The 24,779-nt window shown below is 43.0% G+C and overlaps 2 protein-coding genes across 2 annotated transcripts; both read right to left on the bottom strand.

The window, feature by feature from the left end:
- Nucleotides 1-151: 151 nt before the first annotated feature.
- On the bottom strand, nt 152-5,996 carry LOC104426482 (cation/H(+) antiporter 20). Its single transcript, XM_010039548.3, has 4 exons — nt 5,683-5,996; nt 4,504-5,526; nt 788-1,698; nt 152-695 (listed from the first exon to the last, which is right to left on the bottom strand). The coding sequence occupies exons 1-3, from the start codon at nt 5,869-5,871 to the stop codon at nt 847-849; spliced, it is 2,064 nt and encodes a 687-aa protein (XP_010037850.2). The 5' UTR covers nt 5,872-5,996; the 3' UTR covers nt 152-695; nt 788-846.
- A 14,041-nt stretch (nt 5,997-20,037) lies between these two features.
- LOC104426481 (cation/H(+) antiporter 20) lies at nt 20,038-24,568 on the bottom strand. The gene is made up of 4 exons (XM_010039547.3): nt 24,206-24,568; nt 23,034-24,062; nt 20,795-21,718; nt 20,038-20,705 (listed from the first exon to the last, which is right to left on the bottom strand). Exons 1-4 carry the CDS (start codon nt 24,383-24,385, stop codon nt 20,337-20,339), a joined length of 2,502 nt encoding a protein of 833 aa, XP_010037849.1. The 5' UTR covers nt 24,386-24,568; the 3' UTR covers nt 20,038-20,336.
- Between the last annotated feature and the right edge of the window lie 211 nt (nt 24,569-24,779).

The following is a 24,779-nucleotide window of genomic DNA, read 5'->3' as shown; positions in this document are numbered from 1 at the left end:
GGGAAAGAGAACGGTAGAGTCTGTTCCCTTATTTTTCTTTTTCGTTGGCTCTTTTTTTTCAGCATTCGGGGATTTTTCGTTTTGGATTGATATCACTTGGATATCTTGATTTTATCTTCCTCCGAACTACTAGTAGCTGGGCGAAAGGCAATTTTTAGAGTGCAAAGGTTCGGTTCTTATGCAATTTACTATGTAACATTACATTACACACACAGTGCTTATTTCATAGACATTGTCGCACTACAAGTCAGTGACCAACCTCTCTACAGTGACTACACAGAAAAGGCTACATAGGTTCTTCTCCCACCTCGCCGGGACGCTCAAGCACATGATTCTTCGTTTTCGTTTTCGTTTTCGTTTTCGCCGTTGTTGATCTTGCAACTTTTTCCGGGAACCTCATTGCTGTGGACCACACCCTGCTGCTGCACCACAAGCACTGAGGATACGAGACCTTGGTCCGATTGAGCCATAATGCTTCCTACGAGCCCCAGTTCGTCATGCTCGATCTCATTGTTGGCCAGCTTCGCCTCCATCCACGCTGGGAACTTACCCTTCCCTACCACAACCAAGTCATATTCCCTGCTTCGGCCTATTGCCATCAGTGTTTCCACGAGGTTGTTGTTTGTGGCCTTCACCGAGTAGTTTGTCGTGCCATGATAAGTCCTAAATTCATCCACCATCGTCTCGTCCATTTCCTGTTCAAGATTAACTCACGTACGATTTTTACTCTTCTTTCATCAACTTGCAGTTTTGAAATTGTTCTTAAGAAAGCCTCAAGAGAGCTTACCTTTTCTTTCTCTTCATCACCTGGCCCCGCAGGTATGCATCGTCTCTCCTTGAACAGAATTAGGAGGAAGAGCCAGTGATGCTCATAAGATCCTTCGCGGCTTCATCAATGAACCTTATAATGCTAACCTTGACCATTGAATTGTTTGCCATCCTTCGCACCAGCGACAAAGCCTCGCGGTCGTCAGCTCCACCGAAGAAAACGACACAAATCCGTCTTTCCACAATGACTTCCTGCTCTTCGCATTGCTTGAACTCGTCGACAAGCCCGCGGTCTAGGAGTACCGCCACGGTGCACGGCGCGCTTTCAAGCACTTTCCTGTTGACTTCCCTCCATTCGTAGCTCACGCTCTCCATTTCCTCCTCGTTCTCTCCTCGCCATTGCTTGTGAAATGGCAAGATGATCATTTCCGCCCTCTTCTCTTGCGCCACGTGGTTGATGTCCTCGTGCATGGTGGACAAGACCGAGATGGCCGTCGAGTGGTGGATAGTCAGGTGGTTCGCTTGGCTGTATGCCCGGAGAGCCACCGCCACTTGGTCATGCATGGCGCCGTGACAAAAGCGGCTGATGAGCGGAAGCCCGTTCTTCCGAGCTCGCCTGACCATGATGATGGACGATGGGCGGTTGGTAAGCTCGACGAGTCGCACCACGTGGAGCCGGAGAGGGGGGCTTAGGCTGGTCCTTGTGAAGTCCATGAGTTTCATGAGTGACGGTATATTTCCCGGCCCATGTATGCAAGCGAGCACTCGGAGCTCGTCTCCCGGAAGATGCGGTTGTCTTCTCAATCTGCGAACGACCAGAGGAGGGATGATATTCCTCGGTTTGTAGATGGCCAGGACTGTAGGAGTCGTCATGAAGGTGGTGAATATCGCCATGACGACTAAAATCGCGAACACCTCGTCGTTCAGGACCTGTTGTTGACAAGAAAGAAAACAAAATAGTCTCTTCATACACCTAAAAATATTTAATTAATAGTTTGACTCAATAAAGCAATTAGTGTACTGACATTGGTTTTCCTTTTTGGGAAAATTACTTAGTTCAACACTAAAGGGTATTTTAGTCGTAAATTAACTTAATCCTCATCATTACTTACGCATTTAACATCCATTTCTGTTCGAGCATACCTATTCCATTGTCTTCTAAATGATTTGCATTCCTGTTAACCCCCATGAATTTGCTCATTTCAGGGGTGCAAACCTTTATGAATCATTTTTTCAGTCAGTAAAAAGGGTGAGAAAGGTCAACTATCGCACATTTATAGATCGTTTGATTTCAAAAAGCATTTCAATTTTTGTGAAAATTAATAGTGAGTTTGATAAGTGGAAGAACTGAAAAAAAAAAAATTTGAAACTATGTTCGTATCCCATCATATCACAAAAAAGCAATTCTTTTGACACTACGAATCTCTTTGTTTCGCAATTAACACAAGACAATGAAACACCCAAGCTTATTTTCAGTTTACAATTTTTGACATCCCGAGAAAAGCAAGCAGTATAGAAAGAATAGTCCATGGGGAAAGGCCGGAGTGAAAGCTCAATCCAAGACATGAAAGCGAAATCACAACTGTCGAAGTAAGTAGTTCAATGTCAATGAAAAAGACAAGGTTTAGCCTAGTCTAGTCCTAAGGAAAGCAGATTACATATAATTAGATGTCATCTCATGCCCCTCTTTGAATGGCTTGTTCAAGAAGGGATATTTTCTTATTTGTTAGAAATATCTCTGAAGTTTCTGCAAACGATCTTTCCTAATTCGTTTTCCATCTGCCATGACAATGAAAGAAAGAGAGAATTTGGTAAACATTCTTCTCCCGCAAAAGGAACCCTTCTTTTGATATAGTGCTCCTTTAAAAGGGTGGAATACATGCAATCTCCTTTTATTCCAAAAGCGATCACCACGGATTTGTTTCAATCATAAACAAAACTCAATCTCCCCAATCCCTCAAAAAGCGGAAAACATCTCGAACATACCGCAATATAGAAGCATAATAAAAAGCAAAAAAACTGAATTGACATATCATCATATATTGCTTGCGTGGGTCCACACAAGTTCAGAACAACACCGAAGAAGACAAATAGATGTTATATTCGAAACTAGGGATCTAGGCTAGGGTGAAAAGATGAAAGAGAGCGCATAACGAATTTATAATGCCATGGTTGATCTCCCACTATCAGAAAAAAGGAATCATGACCCTAATTGTCTAATTTAGTCTGATTCACTGAGCAAGTGCTGGTTTTGTGGAGATGAAAGTCAAAAAGGCACGCAGCCACCACGATGATGCAACCTCTCCCATGTCTATTCTCTTTCAAGGGCATATTGAAGCTTGGTTTTGACACCGTCATTGGCAAATCAATTGATCTAGACCACTCCAACAAAAGCTGAACCAGACCCTAATGACATTTCAATTTATCCTCTGCACTTACAATAAGCATGTTGTTCGAAGAGTCCTCCTATTCCTCCCCACGATCAGGACATCTATTGACATCGTTTATGGATAGGCGTCACGTGCTTGTCATTGAGAAAATATCTATTAAGTGGGTGTTACCCATTAGGCGCCATGGCCAACATAATCATGACTTCTGTGAAGCTCACAGGTCGAAGTGGCCATCGTTTTTATGCTCATTAAAGTTGGAAAAGACTACCAAGGTTGACAACCATGTCTATGGAATTGATACATCTTCACTGCCGTTGCACGCCGTATGTCAAGTGACGGCAGTGGGACGGTTTGCGGCGGCTAATTGACTAGTACCTTCTTGTTTACTGAAGAGTTAGCAAGAAGTTTGGTAGTCTTGTGGACCACCATCTGAATGATAAGTATACTGTCCTACAGACTGAATATACTGTCAAAAAGACTAAGACAACCAGAACTTGAGGATCATCACATACTTTATTTAGCAGAAAATTGACATGCGTATGATTCGATCTCACCTCATGAGCATACCCAAGATGTGAATTTTAGTTGCATAATTTATACGCTAACTTCAGCATGAAGTTTCTCATCTTTCTTCTTTTGTTGGGAAAAACAACATATGATGTAATGCTGACTGTCTAAATAGGGGTCACTGACCGGCAACTTAGGAACCCTAGTTACAATCACAAAGGACTCTTTCTATACATTAACTTGTGGAACGGTTTGTTTTCATATATTCATGGGTCCGGAATTCACTTTCGCTGGGCCTTCTTACCATCGAAAGAGAAGTTCTTATGCACTACGTGTTCTGATGAAGTCTTATACTTCTAGCTTTATCCTTTAGAGCTAATATTTCGTTAAGTTTGATCTTGCTAAGGGTGGAAAAAGGAGGTTTAAAAATCAAAGAGTAAAGTACACCGTAGAAAGTCTTTTGATAAGTCAAGGGGAAGATGGATCAAAACCCTTTAAAAGGTGAGAGAGTAATCATAGCTTGACTACTGTGAGCTATACTAAAACTAGGAAATTCCATCAAAATCGATTTACAAGATAACGAGGTATAGGGTAAGTGAACGTTAAAACAAGTAAACCATGTCAAGCATTTATGAGAACCATATAGATTTGTAAACCAACTTCTATACACCAAACTTTGCTAGATAAAGGCACAAACGGTGGACTCGAGCAATAAAAATTTAGGTGTATATATATCAGAAAGCTTAAAAAGTAAGCTTTGCCATTCATGGATGAATTAACCAAACTTAAACATCCATTCTGATCTCGTCTTAATATGTAGGACGAAGGAAACACTTACCTTCTTTTCTTTGCCAATGTTGAGAACAATGAGCTCTACCAACCCCCTTGTGTTCATCAACACACCAAGCGCAAGTGATTCCCTAATGGGAATCATAAACACCATTGCCACCACAAATGTCCCTAGAATTTTCCCGGTGCATGCCATGGATATTACCAGCACCGACAACCCCCACGCCTCTGCCCCCTGGATCTTAGCGATGTCGGTCTTCAACCCGCTTGATGCGAAGTAGAGCGGGAGGAGCAAACCCGACACGAAGTCCTCGATCCTCTTGATCAATCTAGTCGCGAACACGCCTCCTTTCGGGATTGTCAAGCCGAACACGAAGGCTCCGAAGATGGCATGGATCCCTATAAGATCAGTCATGAACCCGGACAGCATTACCCCGGCTAGGGTTACGCAGATATAAGCCTCGTCCACGAAATCGTACTCCGGTGAGCATTGTCGTGCCATCCAGTTCATCATGGGCCGGATGACCACAAACATGAAGCCGACAAAGGCCATACCTGAAAAGAGGATCCACAAGGAAATCAACGGGCTTTTCGGACCGCCGCTTCCACCCCCGGCCAGCGCCACTGCCAAGGCCAGCATGATCCAAGCAGCCACGTCATTGAAAGCGGCGGCGGCCATCGCGGTCTCGCCCACTCGGGTGGTGAGAAGCTTGAGCTCCGCAAGGATGCGGGCTAGGACGGGGAACGCGGTGATGGATAGGGCGACTCCCATGAACATAAGGAACTGGCTGTAACCGACCTTCTCTTCCCCGTGGACGAGCTTGCGGAGGATGAAGGTGGCCCCCATTCCGAAGAGGAAAGGGAGCGATATGCCGGCGAACGCGATGCCAAAAGCCTTCTTGCCGCTCCTCCGGATTGAGCCCAAGTCGAGCTCGAGGCCTACTAGGAACAAATAGAAGAGTAGGCCGATGCTCGCCACGGACTCGAGTACCGGAATGCTCCATGAAGGGAAAATTAGGTTCAGGAAACTGTCGACGCGCCCTAACGCCGATGGCCCGAGCAAAATTCCACCCTGAAACAAGAAATCGAACCAAAAGCATGTCATGCATGTTGCGTAACCTTTATGACATTTGTTCTCAATTTATGTATTGCCTTTCTATAAATATGGTTTCAGTTGAGTTACTTATATATCCCAACCGAAAAGACCAATCAATCGGCGACCATGTACCAAAATCTCAGCAATGACTTTGGGTTGGCGAAGTGGTTTGAGGAGGAAGGCGAGGAATCGGCTGAGGAAGAGGACCAAAATGGTTTGGACGACGAGCAAAGGGAAGGCGTGGTTCAGCGGGTTGTCTCCTTGCCACGCTCCGTCCGACGATACCCTCGCCATCGTCGCGTTGTGCGACGAAGTGGACATGGTTGATGAGCAAACTTCTTTGAGATGGAGCTCGATGATGGTTACGATAATTGAGCTTTCACAAAATCTGAGGATGCTTTGGGCTATTTAAGGTCGATGTCGTGGAACTTCCAATTGTGAATAAACGGTAGCTTACTCCAAGTGCGCCAAGGTTCATATAATATGATATCATATTCTCCATAACGTAAAATAGTTTTTGGTGGATAACTTTGCGTTCCACTATAAATGCTTTGATGTTAACGTGCACAGGGTGAAGGCTGTACCCGGTTACGTTCCATCATGTTTTGTATTAGAACAATATATTATTAATGCCTAACGTATAAAAGGCTGTACCCGGGCACGTTCCATCATGTTCTGTATTGGAAAAATATATTATTAATGCCTAGCATATAAAAGTGAATCGAGAAAATTCAAGGTCAATTCTACTTTAGATCTTTCTTTTCTATTGAACTATGTTGATTTGTTATGTGCTATCCTCACCTATATGTCGCATTAATGCAAGTACCTAAGCCAAACTTGTAAGCCAAATACAATCGAAAATTTCGCTCGCCCTCCCTGCACCACTAGATTGTGGGCTTCGGTGCTAGCTTCGTTCTTCCGTTTTTGGTTCGGCTTGCATGTGAGAGGGCATTTCTCAAGTCACTCGATAACATTGTTATAAGTTCCCGTTAAATGTGCAATTTTTTCTATCTATTAGTTAAAGTTTTTTGATCAGGATGGGATTGCCAATCGACATATTACTAAGGACAAAGAGCTGAAACTCGACCGGGTCAATGTTGTCTGGACACAAACTGCATTGGGCATACACTATTTTCTTCTTTCTTTTAGGGGGGTTGGTGGCTGGCAAGATCGAGCTTGCCGATTGGAGGACATGATTGTGGGCAGAGCACAAACGATTCGGCGATATATAAAATTCCAACCTTATCGCTGGGCATGGCGAATCGGAGATGCGATACCATCATAGGAAAAGAGAGAGTTGGAAGAAACATCATCTCCAAATGAGAATTATGTGCTCAAAAGCTGGAATCGCATCGGCCTCATCACTTGCCAGGGAACCAATTCCAGCGAGTGGCCATGGCCCCCGACACGTGTCCCTGGAAATTCCATTGACGGGATTAAGAAATTGCGAGTTCGTAAGATTCCATGCAACAACCGACGTGGTATATTTTAATCCGCCATGTGAAAGTGCGACCCTCTTGTTTTCTTCTATGACCATAATGGAGATCTGCGCCATTAGAGTAAGTCCGAGCAGAGCAAGCGATTGAGAGGATTCGAACTCGACGTCCGAAACTAAGGATTGATAGGGGTGAGTATGGTTTGGGTTAGACCCGTCCACTCATAATCCTAGAACCAACCCGCATAGTGCTGTTTCTCAATTTTTGGGACCGATGACTGATCTTATTGAGCTTGAGATTGAGGACCGGACCGACCCAATGGGTTTAATCCGATTCCAAGGTCAACCCGGGACCAATTGATAATTTTTTTATTTCATTTTTTGTACTCTTTAAAAAAGCGATTGAGGACCGGACTGACCCAATAGGTTCAGTCCGGTTTCAAGGTCAACCCAGGACCAACCAATGATTTTTTATTTCATTTTTTGTATTCTTTGAAAGGGCAATCGAGAATCGTACCGGTCCAATAGGTTTGATGATGAGCGAGGTCAGTTAAGAAAGGCAAGCAATGAAAGTCAAATGGGGTGAGCGTCGAACAGAATGAACATCAAATGTCGAGCGGGGAGCAACAAGCCAAGCGAGCATCGAGCGACAAACGACACGAGTGACCCAAAGCGAGCGAGGCAAGTGTCGAGTGGCGAGCGGAGAAATTGTTTCTTTCGATTTTGGAAAATTGAAAATTAAGAGGAAAAATAAGACAGAAGAGAACGAATACTAAATGAGGATGTCATAAGGTGTATTTTTGAACACCATGAGAACTTTTCACAAAAATATTTTCCTCTTTCATAAATTATGACTATTAACGTCGTAAAAAACATTAAAAACCTAAGTTATTAAAGAATAATGTAAAATTATTTGAACTCCTCACTAAAGAGCCGTTTAATGTTATTGATGCCGTTTATTTTAAGGTTTTATTTATATAAAAAAATTATATATATATATATATAATCAGGGTTGGTCCGGGTTGGACCAACTCGGAACTCTCAGGATCGAGGACCGACCCGCATAGTGCTGGTCGAGGAATTCCAGGACCAAGAACCAACCTAGTCTCCCTAGGAACCGGACCATGACCGACAGGGTTGGGCCGGTCTAGGGTTAGTCCAGGGTCAACTCTGGACCGATGCTCACCCCTAAGGATTGAAGCAGAATCACCACCCCCTTTCAAATCTGGCAGGTGAGGGGTCCAAACCCTAACCTCCTGGTTTCGAAATAAGAACCCAACCACCACCTAGTCTTAACACTTGATGGTTCATCCTTTCCTTTTTCCTTATTACCAAAAACTCTAAATTATGGTAACACTAGTATCCTCAACCTTTTTTTTCACCAAGAACCTGAAACTATGATCGCCTTGACTTCAACTCCAAACTTTTTTTTATGCTTAGTATCAAGAAAAACTAGGTTAGTTGCAATAGATATACTATCCCACAGTAGACGAATTTCATGTTCAAGTCCTTCAACAACTGCCTTTTAGCTGCAAACTATCCAGAATTTTAGTTTGGAGCATATAAACGCTCAAGAATGTTAAGATGATAACTTTTCTAACTAGCTAAGTTGCACTTTTCAGAGGATCTTACCAGACTTGAGAAGAAGAGGTGTTTAGAGAAGTATGAGAGAATTTTCATAAATACACACTTTACTTTAAGAGACTCTGCCCAATATATCTTTTGAATTTTGTCCATTGTAACACTAATGCCCCAAACTTTTATTACACTGGTACAAGTTTGGGATTGCAATGACATGCAAAAAAACTAGGATTATGAGTGCTGCTATGGGTAAAGTTTAGGTTTTTCTTTTTCTTTTTTACGATAGATTGTCAACACCAAAATTTTGGCGTCACCTTGCTTAAAAATTAAGAATCCACTCCAGCCCCATAACAAAATGAATCATTTAAATTGCGTATAGTTTAGTAGCATTCTATAGGAAAACTCATAAAACTACATTTTAGACCAGCCATGGATGGACTTAAATAAAAGGCTTTGAACTTAATGGAATTATCTAGACTGAGGCTACAAGGGGAGAAATATTCGGCCAAGCCCATGGATGGACACTGACCAGAACTTACACAAGCTAAATGGAGCTTGAGCTTTAATTGAGTTGGATTAAGCCCATGAGAGTTAGAATTAGTGAAGGGCTTTAGGTTTAAAGAAATAAAGCCCATTAACCCCTTAATAAGGCCAAAATTAAGCCTGTGTAATTAAATTAGACCTAGGGTTTTCACCATAAATACATGCTAGGTCTTCAAAATCAAGAAGTCGGCATTATTAATATTAGAGCACACTAGAGAGACGCATTACAGAATAGAGAGAGAGGGAGGGAGAGCAAGTCACGGCCAAGCCTCCGCTGGCCGTGATCCTTGCTGCCCCGCCGCCACCTGTCTCATTGACGGCCGCTCCTTCACCTACTACACATAGGCATAAAGAGCCCGTGGTGAATTATAATTGTACGATAATAATGAGGTACAAAGGCCGCGTTTGTTTGTGTTTCTTTTTTTTGTTTTTAAACACTTTTTCTGTTTTTTTGTTCCTGGGAACAAAAAAGGAACAGAAACGCGTTTGGACGCGTTTCTGTTCCTTTTTTGTTCTTTTGTTCCCAGGAACAAAAAAGAAACAGAAACAAGAAACACAAATTTTGTGTTTCTTGTTTCTGAAACACTTTTGAGAAACACTTATTTTTTTTTTTCTTTTTCTCTTATTTTCTTGTTCTTTTTTCTTTTGGCCGATCGCCGGCCTCGGCCATGGCCGGCGACCGGCCGACGAGGGACGGCGGCCTCGCCGGATCCGGGCGAGCTCGAGCTCGCCCAGCCATGGCGAGGCCGACCTCGCGCCGGCCGGGCGACCTCGATCTCGCCCAGATCCGGCGAGGCCGACCTCGCCCGGCGGTCGGCGAGCCTCGGCCTCGCCCGGGCGGTGGCCCGGCGAGGCCGCGCCGTCGCCGCCGGGCGAGCTCGGGCCTCGCCGGGATCAAGGCGAGGCCGACCTCGCGCCGGCCCGGGCGAGCTCGATCTCGCCTAGATCCGGCGAGGCCGAGCTCGCCCGGCGGCCGGCGAGCCTCGGCCTCGCCGGATCTGGGCGAGTCGGCGTCGCTCGGGCGGTGGCCCGGCGAGGCCGCGCGCTCGCTCGGCCGTCGCCGGCCCCGCCAAGGCCTTGGCCGGCGACCGGCCAAAAGAAGAAAAAAATGAAAAAGAAAAAAAAAAAAAAAAAAGGAAAAAAAGAAAAAATAGAAAAAATAAAAGAAATAAAAAAATTATCCAAATTTACCAAACATGTTTCTGTTTATTTTTTATTTCCGGAACAAGTTTACCAAACGCGTTGTTTTGTTCAAAAATTGTTTCCCGGAACAGAAACACTTTTTTCTATTTCTGTTCCCTGGAACAATTTTTAAACAGAAACACAACCAAACGCGCCCAAAATCGCTATTCAAAACAAACTAATTTTAAAATCTTCAAATCCGGATTTCATGGGATTAGGGTACTTTTCCAAAATATAAGTTTACATGTAAGTAGGTCTATTTTTGCTAATATTAACCCTTCTTCTTCCACAAAAATCTAAATTCAACTCATTTGATATTTACTAGAAGTCTTAAAATTTATTATGAAAGTGAAATTGAATCCCTAATTTAATTCCATCCAACTTGGTTGACGGAAAATGCTAACATGGCTTTTGTTATTGTTTCTCTATAATACAAGGGTTAAACCCTTGCCACCTGGTTCTAAGTTCCTTATTTTTTTAATTTTAGCTTATTTTCTTAATTTAATTGAAATACAAATTGTATTAAAAATCAAATTTTGACAAAAACTACGTCGCTTAATACTATGTTTCATGTTTTATCCACGTCATCGTTGCGTAGGAGAGAAAATTAAAAAAAGCTACACCAACATTTTGCATCCTTGCCTTTTTTTGGGCGGCCAATTGTAACTTACTTTGGCGTAATCAATCTTCAAAGGAAAATCTCCAATGGGTTATTGATCACCTTTGAGATGCTGCTTTCCACCATTCCCTGGCTCGCTTTGCCTTTGGTGCCTTACGTTATCTCATTTGGAAAGAGAGGAATAACATTCTATTTCGCAATCAAAGGTTATCTTTTCCGGCGTTAAAAGAGCACCTTCATAAAGCCATTAAAGACAAGGCTTCTACTTTCTCCAAGGTCCCGGATATTCCCTGTAATAGGAGACTTCAATTGAGCTGGGGCCTTCACCCTTCCTTATTTAATTAAGGTTTCTTTGTCGATTTTGTTTTATTGCTGCTAGACTTCTCAAGGCTTTCTTTGTGCCTCCCCTTGTGGCTAAAGGGGTGCCTTGGCATCCTCCTTCCCGACGCTCCGCTTAGCTGAGGCTCCTGGGTCCTTTGTGTTGACCCACTTTTTGTAGTTCTTTCCTTGTGCGGCCCACAGTTGTTTGTGTGCTCTTCTCGTTTTCTTTTCTTGTTTGCTGGCCTCCTTGTTGCCCTTCCATTGCTTGTGGTGACCTGTATCCTCGTCACAACTTCTTTTTTCTTTCCCCCCTGCCACCCCTCCACTCATTACAATTTTCTCTCTGAGTGCAAGCTGGTGCTGGGGCTCCCCTTACTGTACAGTTGTATAGCGTTTTGCAATAGTTATTATATCTCTTACCTTTACCTAACAAAAAAAAAAAAATTCATCAACTCAATTGTCTTAATTGCACTTTTTTTACAAAGTTTTGGATTCGATTACATTTTTATGATAAATTTTAGGACTTTTAATAAACATACCCATATTTCACTATCAAAGGAGGTGAGTTTAGTTTTTTATTTTTCATTTTTTTATTTTTGCAAAATAAGAGGGTTTAATATTAGCAAAAATAAGAGGGAACGAGTTCGAATCTCCGGATGCTCGCGACTTAAGTGGGGGTTGTGGTAAACTGGGCTAGCCCCGAAAGTTTACGTCTAAATAGCAACTTGCGGCGAGGCCCCACCGATACTATCGAGCACCGGAGGGTCGTGTGATCCTCGAAGGGTGATCTTCGGCGATCCATCGGTCATAAAAAAAAAACATATTAGCAAAAATAAAGCTACTTACATTAAAAGTAGCCCAACCCCATGAAATTCGAATTTGAAGACTTGGAAATTAGCTTATTTTGAAGGAAAAACCTTAGCTGACCGTCCTCCGCCAAATGACGGAGTGATAGGTAGCGGAGGACCACACATTTTCAATGGAAACCGGTTTCCATCTTTTACACTATTTTTCATTTTTTTTAACATCTTCTTAAACAATTATGTGGAATTATTTGAAAATTTATGCTATAACATCAACCAGTTGAATTAGCATATACAATTTGCCAGGATGAAGGTACAAGAAATTTCATTAATTTTCACACAATTGATAATTCGAATAAGATGAGTCACGGTAACTACTCTCGAATTCGATATGCAATCAAGAAAGAATCAGGGGTTTTGAATTGTTATCGGTACGTGTTATTATTTTATTTTGAAATAATATACCTTACTATAAATTGACTTTTTATCTATATAAATTGATATAGGGTTAAATATTTCGTGGTCACGTGAATCTTCTCAATAAACCAAATGATGAAGCTATATTAGGTAAAATTTGTATAAAAATCGATCAAAAATCATTTTTTGGCTTAGTTTTGACTTATGTGATCCTAGGATTGATTTTATAATGTTTTAGGTCCCAATACATCTTCATCTACGAGATTTGGATCGATGGGGTAAATTTTCTTCTTTACTAATTCATTATTCTTATTGTGTTCTTTTCTTTACTTCATTTGTTTTATGCGTAATTAATATCACTCATCTTAATTTTAGCTGATCGGAGAGTCCTTCTAGAGCAATTTAATTTTGGCAAAAAGATTGAAAAGCCAAGTCATCGCGCAATGATTTTGTTATTAGTTACAAAGCCGATATTTCAAATGTTTTTTCATCTCTTAAATTTAATAGATCTATATAATAATATTAACGATTCCTTTTATTAGGTGATAATATTTTTTTACTTGTAAATATTTATATTTCGGTATCTAATTTATTTTTTCTTTCATCATATTCATGAAAATTAATTGTGTGGGGTCTGTTACGATTTTATCTCTTAATTTAAGTTTGTATTAAGAAAACATAAAAATAAAAAAAATAAAAATAGGGTAAAAGATCCATCCAAAATGGTTGGTCCTTGGACGGAGAACGGTCACCTAAGGGTGCGTTTGGTAATGTTTCGTTTAAAAATTGTTTGGGAACGAAATAGAAAAAAAAAAGTGTTTTTGTTCCAGGAACAATTTTTGAACAAAAAAATGCGTTTGGTAAAACTGTTCCAGAAATATAAAAAGAATAGAAACACGTTTGGTAAATTTGTATAATTTTTTATTTCTTTTAATATTTTAATATTTGTATTTTATTTTTCTATTTTCTTTCTTATTTTTCTTATTTATTTTCCTTTTTTTTTTTTTTTTCTTCTTTGGCCGGTCGGCGGCCTCGGCCATGGCCGGCGGCCTCGCCCGGCCACGACGAGGCCGAGCCGGCCGTGGCCGGGCGAGGCTCGCCCGCCTTGGTTGGGCGAGCTCGAGCTCGCCAGATCCGGCAAGGCCGAGCTCGCCCGGCCGGCCGGCCAGCTACGCCGACCTGGCGGTGGCCGGGCAAGGCCGAGCCTCGCGGGGCCCCGGCGAGGCCGAGCCTGGCCGTGGCTGGGCGAGGCTTGGCCTCGCCTTGGCCGGGCGAGCTCGAGCTCGCCTAGATCCGGCAAGGCCGAGCTCGCCCGGCGGCCGGTGAGGCTCGGCCTCGCCGGGCCACCGCCCAGCTACACCGACTGGGCGGTGGCCGGGCAAGGCCTAGCCTCGCCGGCCGCCGGGCGAGGCTCGGCCTCGCCGGCCACCGCCGGCGACGCCGACCTGGCGTTGGTCGGGCAAGGCCGAGCCTCGCCGGCCGCCGGGCGAGCTCGGCCTCGCCGGATCGGGCGAGCTCGAGCTCGCTCGCCAAGGCGAGGCCGAGCCTCGCCCGCCGACGGCAGCTCGGCCTTGCCGGGGCCGGCGAGCCTCGCCGTGGCTGGGCGAGGCCGCCGGCCCTCGTCGGCCGGTCGCCGGCGGTCGCCGGCCATGGCCAAGGCCGGCGACCGGCCAAAAAAAAAGAAAGAAAAAGAAGAAGAAAAAAAAAAATAAAAAAGAGAAGTGTTTCTAGATTTTGTTCTTAAACAAGAAACACAATTCTTGTTTTGTTTCTTTTTGTTCCGGGAACAAAAGAACAAAAACAGAAATTTCTGTTCCTGGGAACATAAATAGGGTGCAGCCAAACGCACCCTAAGCTGCATTCTATTTTGAATAGATATTTTGTCCCTCGTCTATTATCGTACAATTATAATTCACCGTGGGCTCTCATGCATTCAACCCGGCTTGTCTCCTTCCGATTGACTGAGCGTTGACTTTTGGAACTGAGTTCGCAGCTCTGCGTGTGTAGACCGAGCCTTAGAGTGACACGCAAAGGACCAAATCTCGAGGATCAGTCTTCCTTTCTGTATTAATGTTAAGAGGTCCGAGTCAAAAGTTTGAACAAATAGGCGAAGAAAAGTATGTAAATCCCATTATTTGACCAGCGTGCTGCTTGTACCAAATTTGATTTGAACTTTGGTATTTGGTTGAGGCCGATGTGCTTGTTAACATGAAATATATTTAGCTGCTTGGTTACCAAAACCAGGTAACTCTTGTATATATATATGCTGAAAATGCGCTTTATTTGATTTCATCTCCTTCTTGACGTGATAATATACCGTAGATCGATTTTTTTGTTGGCACGAGGTTCTTATTATGAAATTACATCTCAAACTTAAGCTTGTTGCTCAAAAGTCCGACCCAATTGAAGTCTGGCCCGTACTGCATGGAAACCCACATTTGCGTGTGATTATAACTTGGTTGCTGACTTAGGTCATAATTGAAATGAAAATCAACACACCATCATCCACATTGGAGTCAAGAGTCCATGTTTAAGTCTGCCAAGGAGCTCCAGTCAGTCCGAGTCTTTCAAACTTATATGAATCATATATTCTTACAGCATATATAAATCACACATTCTTTTTGCACAATGGCATTCAATTTTAGCTTTCGGCCAATAAAGCTACCCTCCTTTGGGATTGTACAAATCATATATTCTTTTAAGATATTCCACAAGTCTTGGCTAACAAGAATGGATATCGTATAATTTTGATCAATTGTAAAATGTGATAAGGATGATTCAAGCGAAAAGTAACGGAAACATATTTTCATATATTCGGTAAAGTTGGGTCAACTCTAAATAGAGATATAGAGATTCATCTGCGAAATTATCTATCAAGTGATCCGATGCTCTATAAGTGTTTGTCTAAGTCAATGCTTTTAAGCACCTACTAGAAATTTGTTATTACTAAACGAATCTATGATATGGCTATGAGCCTTCTCTGCATAATCTCCACAAGGAGTATTGTTTGACCAATGAAAAGTTAACAAGAAAAAGAAAGGTGTCAGTATCGATATCGCCAGAAAAGAAAAGGCAAAAACAGGCCCGCAAGCTTTTTCTCTCCCTCTCTCCTCTCTTCATCGTCTTCTTCAACCTTCACTAATGGGGAAGGTTTGAACTAATTTCACCCTTTCCTTCATCTGATTTGATTTTATTTGAGTTTTCTTGTTTTTCTCTTTGTTTTTTCCTTCTTTCCCAATCTAGATTTAGGAGCTCTCTTCTCTTGGTCTAATTCTAAATATGAAAGTTTAAACTCCCTGATCTAATTCTTCTCTCCCAATTAGGATCTAGGAGTTTAGTAATGTTTTGGGGATTCAATAACCCCATGCTATGTCCGTGTACAAGTGTTTCGCCTCTAATTTCAATGATAATCGCAAGAGTTATAGCATCTTGCTGAACTACAAATATTTGCTCTTTCAAAAGTAAAATTTGTGTTTATTTAATCTATTTTGGTTGTATCTATATATGATGGTGTAGAGAAAGGCAAATCTAGGCACGCACTACCAATTGCCAACTGGTGCCAATTGCTAACCGGTGCTCATCACTGACAATGATCTTCCTTATTTTAATCAATTTGGCTTTATTTTATAGTATTCTGGCATATACTCTACTTCGATTTGTTTTATAATTCTCTTGCATACTTTTAAACAATGAATACAATTTTTTTTTCTAACAAATTAGATTGCTAGAATCAGTCTAATAGTAATAGTGGAATATAAATAAGATCTTTGTGGAGGATTACCATCACCACATTTATACTTTTTTCAAAGATTTATACGAATATATAGAAAGATTGATTTAATCCAATAAATAGAAGTTATTTGAGTTAGATATTCATAGTCAAAATGAAGAATTATTGCCAAGTCTAGTGAAAGTTATAATAAAGGTTATGTATCAATTGGACAATTTTATTTCAAACTATTTTTCAAATCACAGAAACCCAAAATGGTACCATCATCTCAAATTTATCCTTCATCAGCATTTCATCAGATTTTTTCGTAAACTATTCTACATGTGGTTGATGTGACAGATCCTAGTTTGTGGACCCATTAAGATCCTGCTCAAAACAATTGAATTGGCCGAGCTTTACTTGGATGCTATGTAATGACGTTTTAATTCTTGAATAAGTGAGCTAAAAATAGTATTGTTTCGGCCAAAGAAATGTTGATTTTGTTGGAGGTTATAGGTTTGAGAGAGAAGAAGCGGTTGTTTGAAGTATTACACCAAGAGAAGTTAAAGTTTGGAACGTGTTACCTCCAACGTAGGGAAACCCTAGAGTTTTTATATGCATGTTATTGGGCTCCGGCCCATATAGACCCAAATAACCATGTTTTCACCTATTGGGCTTATATGTGAATATATTATTTTGGACTATATTAATAATATATCCAACAATCTCTTCCTACGTTCACCATACATCACAATCCAATAAGGTGGTTGGTGTAATGTTCAGACAAACATGAATCATCCACATTCAGTCCAAGACAATTAACTCGGATCGGTCAAAGAGTATTTCAGCAATAAAGTATAAAACTAAATCATCATTTCTCATCATTCTTATCATGAATCTGTTCTGAGATTAACAAAATCCAAATCCCAAAATAAATCTTAGACTCAGTTCACAACCAATATATGCATAATAGTCAAGTATAAGTAGGCCAGATAAAATAGTCCAAGGCCTTACAAATATAAGAAACAAGTATAATAATGTTCACAAAATAGAAATTGCAAAATGTAAGTCTCAAGTAAATGGACTTCATCAAAATAAGCAATAACGGGTAAATTGTCAAGTCCCTACACACTTTAAATGATATATATTCATTCATCAAGTAGGTCATCCTAGTCAAGATCCCACTCATTAAGCTCTTCTCCATCTCTGTCATCCCCTGTAGAATGTCAAATATGAATTTCATATTATCACGAGCTCAATCATTTGAATAAAACTTAGCAACATTCCATCAGGCAAATAAGAACATATATTGATGTCATAAAGCATCATAATATCATATTCATAAGCATCAAGCTAGTTTCATAAATTATGAACAAGACCTAAACAATGTGATTTACAAAGAGCTATCAACTTAAGTTTATTTGTAGGAGAATAACTATTGTCTAGTTTCAAAGAACATGACCAATAGTCAAGTCACCTATAATAACCTAGTCATGTAATATCAAGTTTCAATTAAGAACAAGACTAGCAAGCTTTTTATGTAAACAATTGTTTCTATGTTTCAATTTGGAATGTCATAGTTACTGATTCCTTAAAGTTAAATAATTTAGCATCAAGTTTGGAATGAGATAATTTAACCAAAAATGATAGTCCAACCTAGTTGAATTGTATCATCAAGTTTGGAATGACACAATTTTCCCTGATAGAACATTTGAATTAGGTTAAAGTCATATTCATCAAGTTTGGAATGAGATAACTCACCATTAACCATGAATGCACAACCAAAATAATATGAGTTAACAGATAAAGTTACTTTACCATTTATAGTTGAAAAGGACATACCAGCTTTGTCAAGTAAACTCATAAATATCAAATTCTTCTTATGTAAAGGTACTACTTTAACATGTTTCAGAGTTAGTAATTTACTTGAAGAAAGCACCAAATTTGCAGTTCCAGCATGAGTCACATTTGCCTCACCACCATTGCAATTTTCCACAGTATTTTTCACTTCTGTGACCTCAGTGAGTAAGTTCTTGTCATTTATAGCATGACAAGTAGCGCCACTGTCCAACCACCATTCAGAAGAGACGCTGGCCTTTCCATTCTTCATCATTCCAATGAAGGCTCGAGGCTCAAATTCTCTAATTAGCATATAATTAGCATATTGGCCTCATTATATGGTGTGTCATTATTTGGCTTCCTTGGTAACTTACACTCTGCTGCCCAGTGACTCCACTTTTCACAGTTGTGGCGCTTGCCATTCTTCTTCTTTTTGAAGATAGTCTTTTTGGCCTCTAATTGTAAAGATGATTCGCCTTTTGGTGACTTGGACTTTTTTGAGGTTTATTGGAGTGTGAAACTAAGGTGACAATTGACTTTTGTTGTCCCACTTGTTCCAAACTCTTCTTAGTAATATTTTGATCCTCAATGTGAATATACCTCTTTAATACATCTAGTCCCATCTGTACCTTTAGTCTGTGCATTTCAATCTGGAAAGAACTCTATTCAGTTGGTAGTTTGCTTAACACAAGACTGACAAAGAGATTATCGGACATATCAAAATTATCATCTTTCAGCTTGTTTCTCATGTTCTCAAATTCAACTAACTGAGAGGTGATGCTTAAATTCATAGTGAATTTAAAGTTAAAGAATTTCTCCACTAGGAAAGTTTTAGATAGCCCATATTGTTTTTAGAACTGAGCATTCAAGTGATCCCATATCTCTTTCGCTGTCTTATATCATAGCCAGATTATGATTTAGAGAGTTCAACAAGTAATCTCTACAAAAATCATCATCTTTGTTCTATTGATATTTATCCACATCTTCAGTGGTAGATGTAAAATCATTCAATACAATATAGAATATGTCATGTTCTTTAATGCCAAATTGAACATAGTAACATCAAAAGATTGCAACTTTATAATATTATAGGAACTACGCTTTGCCATTTTAATCAAAGCAAAGTGTTAGAAAGAGTGCATCTTGAAGTTCTCATAGCAACAAAGTTAAATAACTCCCCTAACCTTGATCAAACCACTCTGTAGAGATGGAATTTGCTAAAACAAACCCCAAAAACAGATCTGGAGCACCCAAAAACCTTAAGATGGACTGCCTTGTCATTGAAACTCGCTGGAAATTTCCGCCGTTGAAATTCATTGAAACTTTGTTCTCGAAATTCGCTAGAAATTCATATGGAAACTTCCGGATGTCGTAACTTCTCCGTCCGACCTCCAATTGACGCGAGTGACCACTCAAAATGTTTGTATCGATGAGTAGAACAAAGTCCAAGTGGTTTCACCCTCTAAAATTGGTTATAATTTTTGGATTTTTGAATAAAAATTTTTGGTCACCCGAATCTTCAAACTTAGATCCCGACCAATATCACCGTCGAAATCAAAAGTAAATTACACCTGTGAGTTCGTTTTGACAAAATCTTCAAGAAGACACCTTACTCGCTCAAATCCAACGCACGAACTTAATACTTCAAGATTGTTAGAGGTTATAGGTTTGAGAGAGAAGAAGCGGTTACTTGAAGTAATACATCAAGAGACATCAAGTTTGGAACGCTCAACAGTGTTACTTCTAGCGTAGGGAAACCTTAGAGTTTTTATAAGCATGTTATTGGGCTTCAGTCTATATAGACTCAAATAGTCATACTTTCACCTATTGGGCTTGTATGTTAACATATTATTTTGGATTATATTAATAATATATCCAACCGATTTTTGGGAAAAAGCTTTGTGTGCTAAGAGTCCTCGTGGGATTAGTCAGGCTCTTGCCAAGTTTAAATACTATATGGGACAGCTCATGGCAAAATTGGATATAATGCTAAATTGAAGGATAAAACGAGGATAGCGGTACCATTTGGGGGCTCATGTAGATAAATTATAAGTCCTTGTATAATTGCTTCTCAAAAATGATTGACAAGTTTAGAACCGAAAATTTTATGAGGAACATAAATTCTTAGTACCTCAAAATTAGTAAAGTGACTTCGTAGCCTTAGACCACATATATGAGGCAGAGGTGTTATCATTTCACTCCCACTACTCCCACTTTCAACCATTCCAACACACCCAAATTGCTGTACAAAAAAGCCAAACGATCTCTCCTCTGAACAAATGTCTTATTCGACGAGATACACGGGCGGCACCCCCACGACGACTTTCGTCCCTCGTTTCATACGATGTCATCGATCTCTTTCGACTTGTTGGGCCCGCTGCTGCTCTCCACCTTGGACACGGGCGTCTCCTCCCCGTGGCCCAAATCGTGCTGCTGGATCACGAGAACCGAGCACGCGACCCCGTGGCTCGACGACGCCAGCACGTCCCCGACGGGCCCCAGCTCGGGGTGCTCGGCCGGCCGGTCCGCCAGGTCCGCCAACATGGGCGAGGGGAACCGCCCCTTGCCCACGACCATCAGGTCGAAATCCTTGCTCCGGCCGATCGCTAGGACTTGCTCCACCACGTTGCCCACGACCGTCTCGGTGTAGCCCGCCGTGCCATCCCACCGCGCTTGGAATTCCTCGACCACACGGTCGTCCAGTTCCTGGATCATTAACACGAAGAAACGGCAGTCAATACTAGGAAAATTAAGTACGCTGAAATTATCTGCTCGTGTGTTTGGATTAAAGGTACCTTTTCCTTTTCTCGATTCATCTGCGCAATCGAGAAGCTATAGCTCTTCTCTCTGGATTTGCTTAAGGACGGCCGCAGCGTAATTTCGTTCCCGCCGGCGTCCGGTCTCTCCACGAACCTCATCACGGTCACCTTGACCACGGGGTGCTCCGCCATGCGCCCGCCCAACTCCAGCGCCTCTCGATCGTCCGGCCCGCTGAAAAACAGGACGCAGACCCGTTGGACGGTCGACATGTCGGGCCCCGGGGTCTCGGACCCACCCCAGAACCCACGGTCCACGAGCACGGCCACCGAGCACGGGGCGTGCTTCAGCACCCTCTGGTTGACCCCTCTCCACCCGTGGCCCACGTTGTCCTCCACGGCCTCGTCCCCCTCGCCCCTCCAGGACCTGTGGAACGGCAGGGCGATCATCGCCACCCTCTTCTCTTCGGCCACGTGGCAGATGTCCTCGTGCATCGAGGACAGGGCCGAGATCGCCGTGGTGGGCCGGACCGTGACCCGGCCCAGTTGGCTGTACGCCTGGAACGCCCCCGCGACCCGGTCGTGCCCCTCCCCGCGGCGCGGCAGGTTGAAGAAAGGGAAGCCGTTCTTCCGGGCCCGCTGGACCATGACGATGGAAGACGACCGCTCGGTGAGCTCGACCAGGTGCATGACGAAGAGCTTGAGCATGGAGTTCTTGGTGCTTCGGATGGACTCGATGAGGCTGATGAGGGAGGGCACGTTCCCAGGGCCGTGCAGGCACGCGAGGATCCGGAGCTCGTTCTTGGACGAGTCGTCGTTGTTCGACAAATCGCGCAGCTTGCGGTGCGTCGGAGCACCGTTGGCGCGGGCTGGCTTGTAGATGGCCATGACAGTGGGTGTGGTGATGAAAGTGGTGAAGAGCGCCATCAGCACTAGAATTGCAAACATCTCATCATTAAGAACCTGTAGATCGCAACACAACAATCTTGGTCATAAATTCAAAACGAAATATGGTTCACTTGTCATAGAATGTATTTCGCAACTCTATATTCTTCACCAAAAAGGGAAAAGAACAATCTCTTAATCATGAAATTACTAGTGTGAATGTTTATCATCTTCAAAATCAAAAGATGCCACGGCATAAATCAACATAAGTCTTCGAATTATATTTGACTCCTATTCAAAATAGGACCTAAGTCGGCTCGTCACTAACGTTTACGGTCCAATTTTACCCAAATGGCAAGTTGCCAACATCGTCGAGGGTCGGAACTAAATGGGAAACGTGGAGCTTTTTGACTTTTGGAGAGAGATTTGTGATTACGCCTCTAATGACCGATTTGATGGCGACCCGCAAATAAAAATGTTCAGACGATGACGCGGGTGCTTATGTAAGTCAAACCACATACGTGACTAGCTTAGCGTCTGAATTTTAGAAGGACCAGAACCGTAGAAATTTCTAACGCCTATTATTATACGAATTTGCCCCTTAACCAAAGCCCCCTTGACCCGTGACCTATATTTTAAGAGACCTTTCTAGCAAAATTGTTCTTTTCTTCTCTCTTTTTTCACTCTCTCCCTTAACCTATGAAATCGTGACCACGATGTCAAACCTAAAATCCCAAGATTCTCGATCCTGGCATCTTTCGGATTTAGTACTTAGCATTAAATAAATAATACTTGGTATCCAGATGCAACGATGAAAAGTCAAAAGGCCACTGCGCTAATAATTAGTCCAAAGTGCGAGAGGAGTATATTTCTTGTTACTTCAGAAATAATCTCGAAGACCAACATATAAAAAAGTACGAATTATTGGTACGGTGGAGTAAATTTCTCGGCACTTAGAAAATAATCTAGAAGACCAACATAGAAAAAGGTAAAATTCACGATCGCGAAAACTGGAACCCTAATTTTCCTTTTTTCCTCCCCTAATGCAAACATAACTTGCATAAATCTAAAACTGGTACCAATTTACCTAATTTCTATTTTGGTGAGTAAAACGGATTTGCCTTTCGAAAGAAAGCAGAGACGAGGACGACGATGTGTTCTATAAGTCTTGCCGCCCACGATCTTCTGTAAGTCATCTATTACTTTTCAGCGACAGGAGAGGAGGGAAGTCTATTTCGCGGAAGCGTCGGTCCACTTACGATTAGAGGGCCTTGACTGATCGTCACAAATAAATAATGTAGGTCGTGGATGCCCGAATTATTGAAGTTTGGTCTTTTAAAATGTCATTGATATTCACGAAATATATATGTAAATAAATAGTATTAGGTTTTACCTGCTTCTCTTTGCCGATGTTGAGCACGATGAGCTCCACGAGCCCCTTGGTGTTCATCAGCACGCCCAGCGTGATGGCCTCCCGGGCCGGTATCGCGAACATCAACGCCGCCACGAACGTACCAAAGATCTTCCCCGCGCACGCAGTCGTGATCACCAGCGTCAGCAGCCCCCATGCCTTCGCCCCTTGTATCTTGGTCACGTCCGTCTTGAGCCCGCTCGACGCGAAGTAGAGCGGGAGGAGCAGCCCCGTCACGAAGTCCTCGATCCGCTCGATCAGCCTCTCGGCGAACTCCCCGCCCTTCGGGATGGTCAGCCCGAACACGAACGCCCCGAAGATGGAGTGTATCCCGATCAGGTCCGTCATGAACCCTGACACCAGCACCCCTGCCAGCGTCAGCACGATGTAGGCCTCGTCCACCACATCGTGCTCCGACGAGCACCGCCGTGCCACCCACCTCATGGCCGGCCGGACGGCGACCATCATGAAGACCACGAAGGCGAACCCCGAGAGGAGCACCCACAGCGAAATGAGCGGGCTCTTGTGGGGCCCACCCTCAGCCCCGTTCCCAGCCAGTGCGACGGCCAGGGCGAGCAGGATCCACGCAGCCACGTCGTTGAAGGCGGCGGCCGCCATTGCCGTCTGGCCGACCTGGGTGGTCAGCAGCTTGAGCTCTGCCAGGATACGGGCCAGGACAGGGAAGGCGGTGATAGAGAGCGCCACCCCCATGAAGACCAGGAACTGGCCGTAGCCGACCTTGTCGGCACCATCCACGGTTTTGCGAAGGACGAAGGCGACCCCGATACCACACAAGAAGGGGAGCGATATGCCGGCGAGGGCGATGCCAAGGGCGCGGCGCCCGCTCCGCCGGACAGAGCCAAGGTCAAGCTCCAGGCCGACGAGGAAGAGGAAGAAGAGGAGGCCGATGCTGGCGACGGACTCCAGGATAGGCGTGCTCCAGGATGGGAAAATCCGGTGCAGGTAGGCCGCGTTCCGGCCCAACGCCGAAGGGCCCAACAGAATCCCGCCCTTCAAAGATTCATTCGAAAGGAAGAACCCATATGATCATAAACTTCTCTTACCACGAACCAAGTCAACACGCGCAGAGAGAACAGAATCACTTAAAAGTCAACACGCGCAGAGAGAACAGAATCACTTAAAAATTTACTTACGACTATCTCGGCGATGACCTTGGGCTGGCGAAGGGGCTTGAGCAAGAAGGCGAGGAAGCGAGAGACGGCGAGGATGAGCGTCGTTTGGATGATGAGGAGAGGGAAGGCGAAGTCGAGGGGGTTGTCGCCTTGCCACGCCCCGTTCGAGGAGGTCTGGATGGAGGTTATGTTCACCGTCATTCTCTCTCTCTCGCTCTCTCTTTTCGGCGCTGTGTTATGATCTTTCCGGCCGGCGATTTCTTGTCCGTGATCTTCTAAACTCTTCTAGAGTGTGTTCTGGATTGTCATTGAGAAAGAGAGGGAGAGGGAGAGGGAGAGTTGGAGAGGGTGTCGATGGACTCGTGAGGAGTAGTGCAATGAAGTGAGCCGCATTTTATAGTGGTGAGCAGGAGGAGGAGAAAAAGAAAGGTTAGAGTTGCCACTTTTGTTTCTATAATTGCTGTGTTGAGTTGACCGACTTCTGGTAACCCCCACCTCTCCCCCCCGCGCCGCCGCCCAAAAAAATAAAAATTAATGAGTTATTATTTTATTTTTTGGTAAAGGAATTAATGAGTTATTATTCATATACCATTGA

The sequence above is a fragment of the Eucalyptus grandis genome, chromosome 11 (assembly GCF_016545825.1).
Source record: "Eucalyptus grandis isolate ANBG69807.140 chromosome 11, ASM1654582v1, whole genome shotgun sequence".
Classification (NCBI taxonomy): domain Eukaryota; kingdom Viridiplantae; phylum Streptophyta; class Magnoliopsida; order Myrtales; family Myrtaceae; genus Eucalyptus; species Eucalyptus grandis.
The sequence above is the reverse complement of the archived record's forward strand: the minus strand, read 5'-3'. Positions and strand labels throughout refer to the sequence as shown.

What these genes read in the sequence shown, in the direction of transcription:
- LOC104426481 (XM_010039547.3), bottom strand. Translation starts at nt 24,385, where the DNA reads ATGACGGTGAACATAACCTCCATCCAGACCTCCTCGAACGGGGCGTGG. An exon ending in AGGTCATCGCCGAGATAGTC is followed by an intron (nt 24,063 to 24,205) that starts GTAAGTAAATTT and finishes GAATCTTTGAAG; the next exon opens with GGCGGGATTCTGTTGGGCCC. An exon ending in TGAATCGAGAAAAGGAAAAG is followed by an intron (nt 20,706 to 20,794) that starts GTACCTTTAATC and finishes TTAATGATCCAG; the next exon opens with GAACTGGACGACCGTGTGGT.
- LOC104426482 (XM_010039548.3), bottom strand. Translation starts at nt 5,871, where the DNA reads ATGTCCACTTCGTCGCACAACGCGACGATGGCGAGGGTATCGTCGGAC. An exon ending in AAGTCATTGCTGAGATTTTG is followed by an intron (nt 5,527 to 5,682) that starts GTACATGGTCGC and finishes TTCTTGTTTCAG; the next exon opens with GGTGGAATTTTGCTCGGGCC. An exon ending in ACATTGGCAAAGAAAAGAAG is followed by an intron (nt 1,699 to 4,503) that starts GTAAGTGTTTCC and finishes TGTCAACAACAG; the next exon opens with GTCCTGAACGACGAGGTGTT.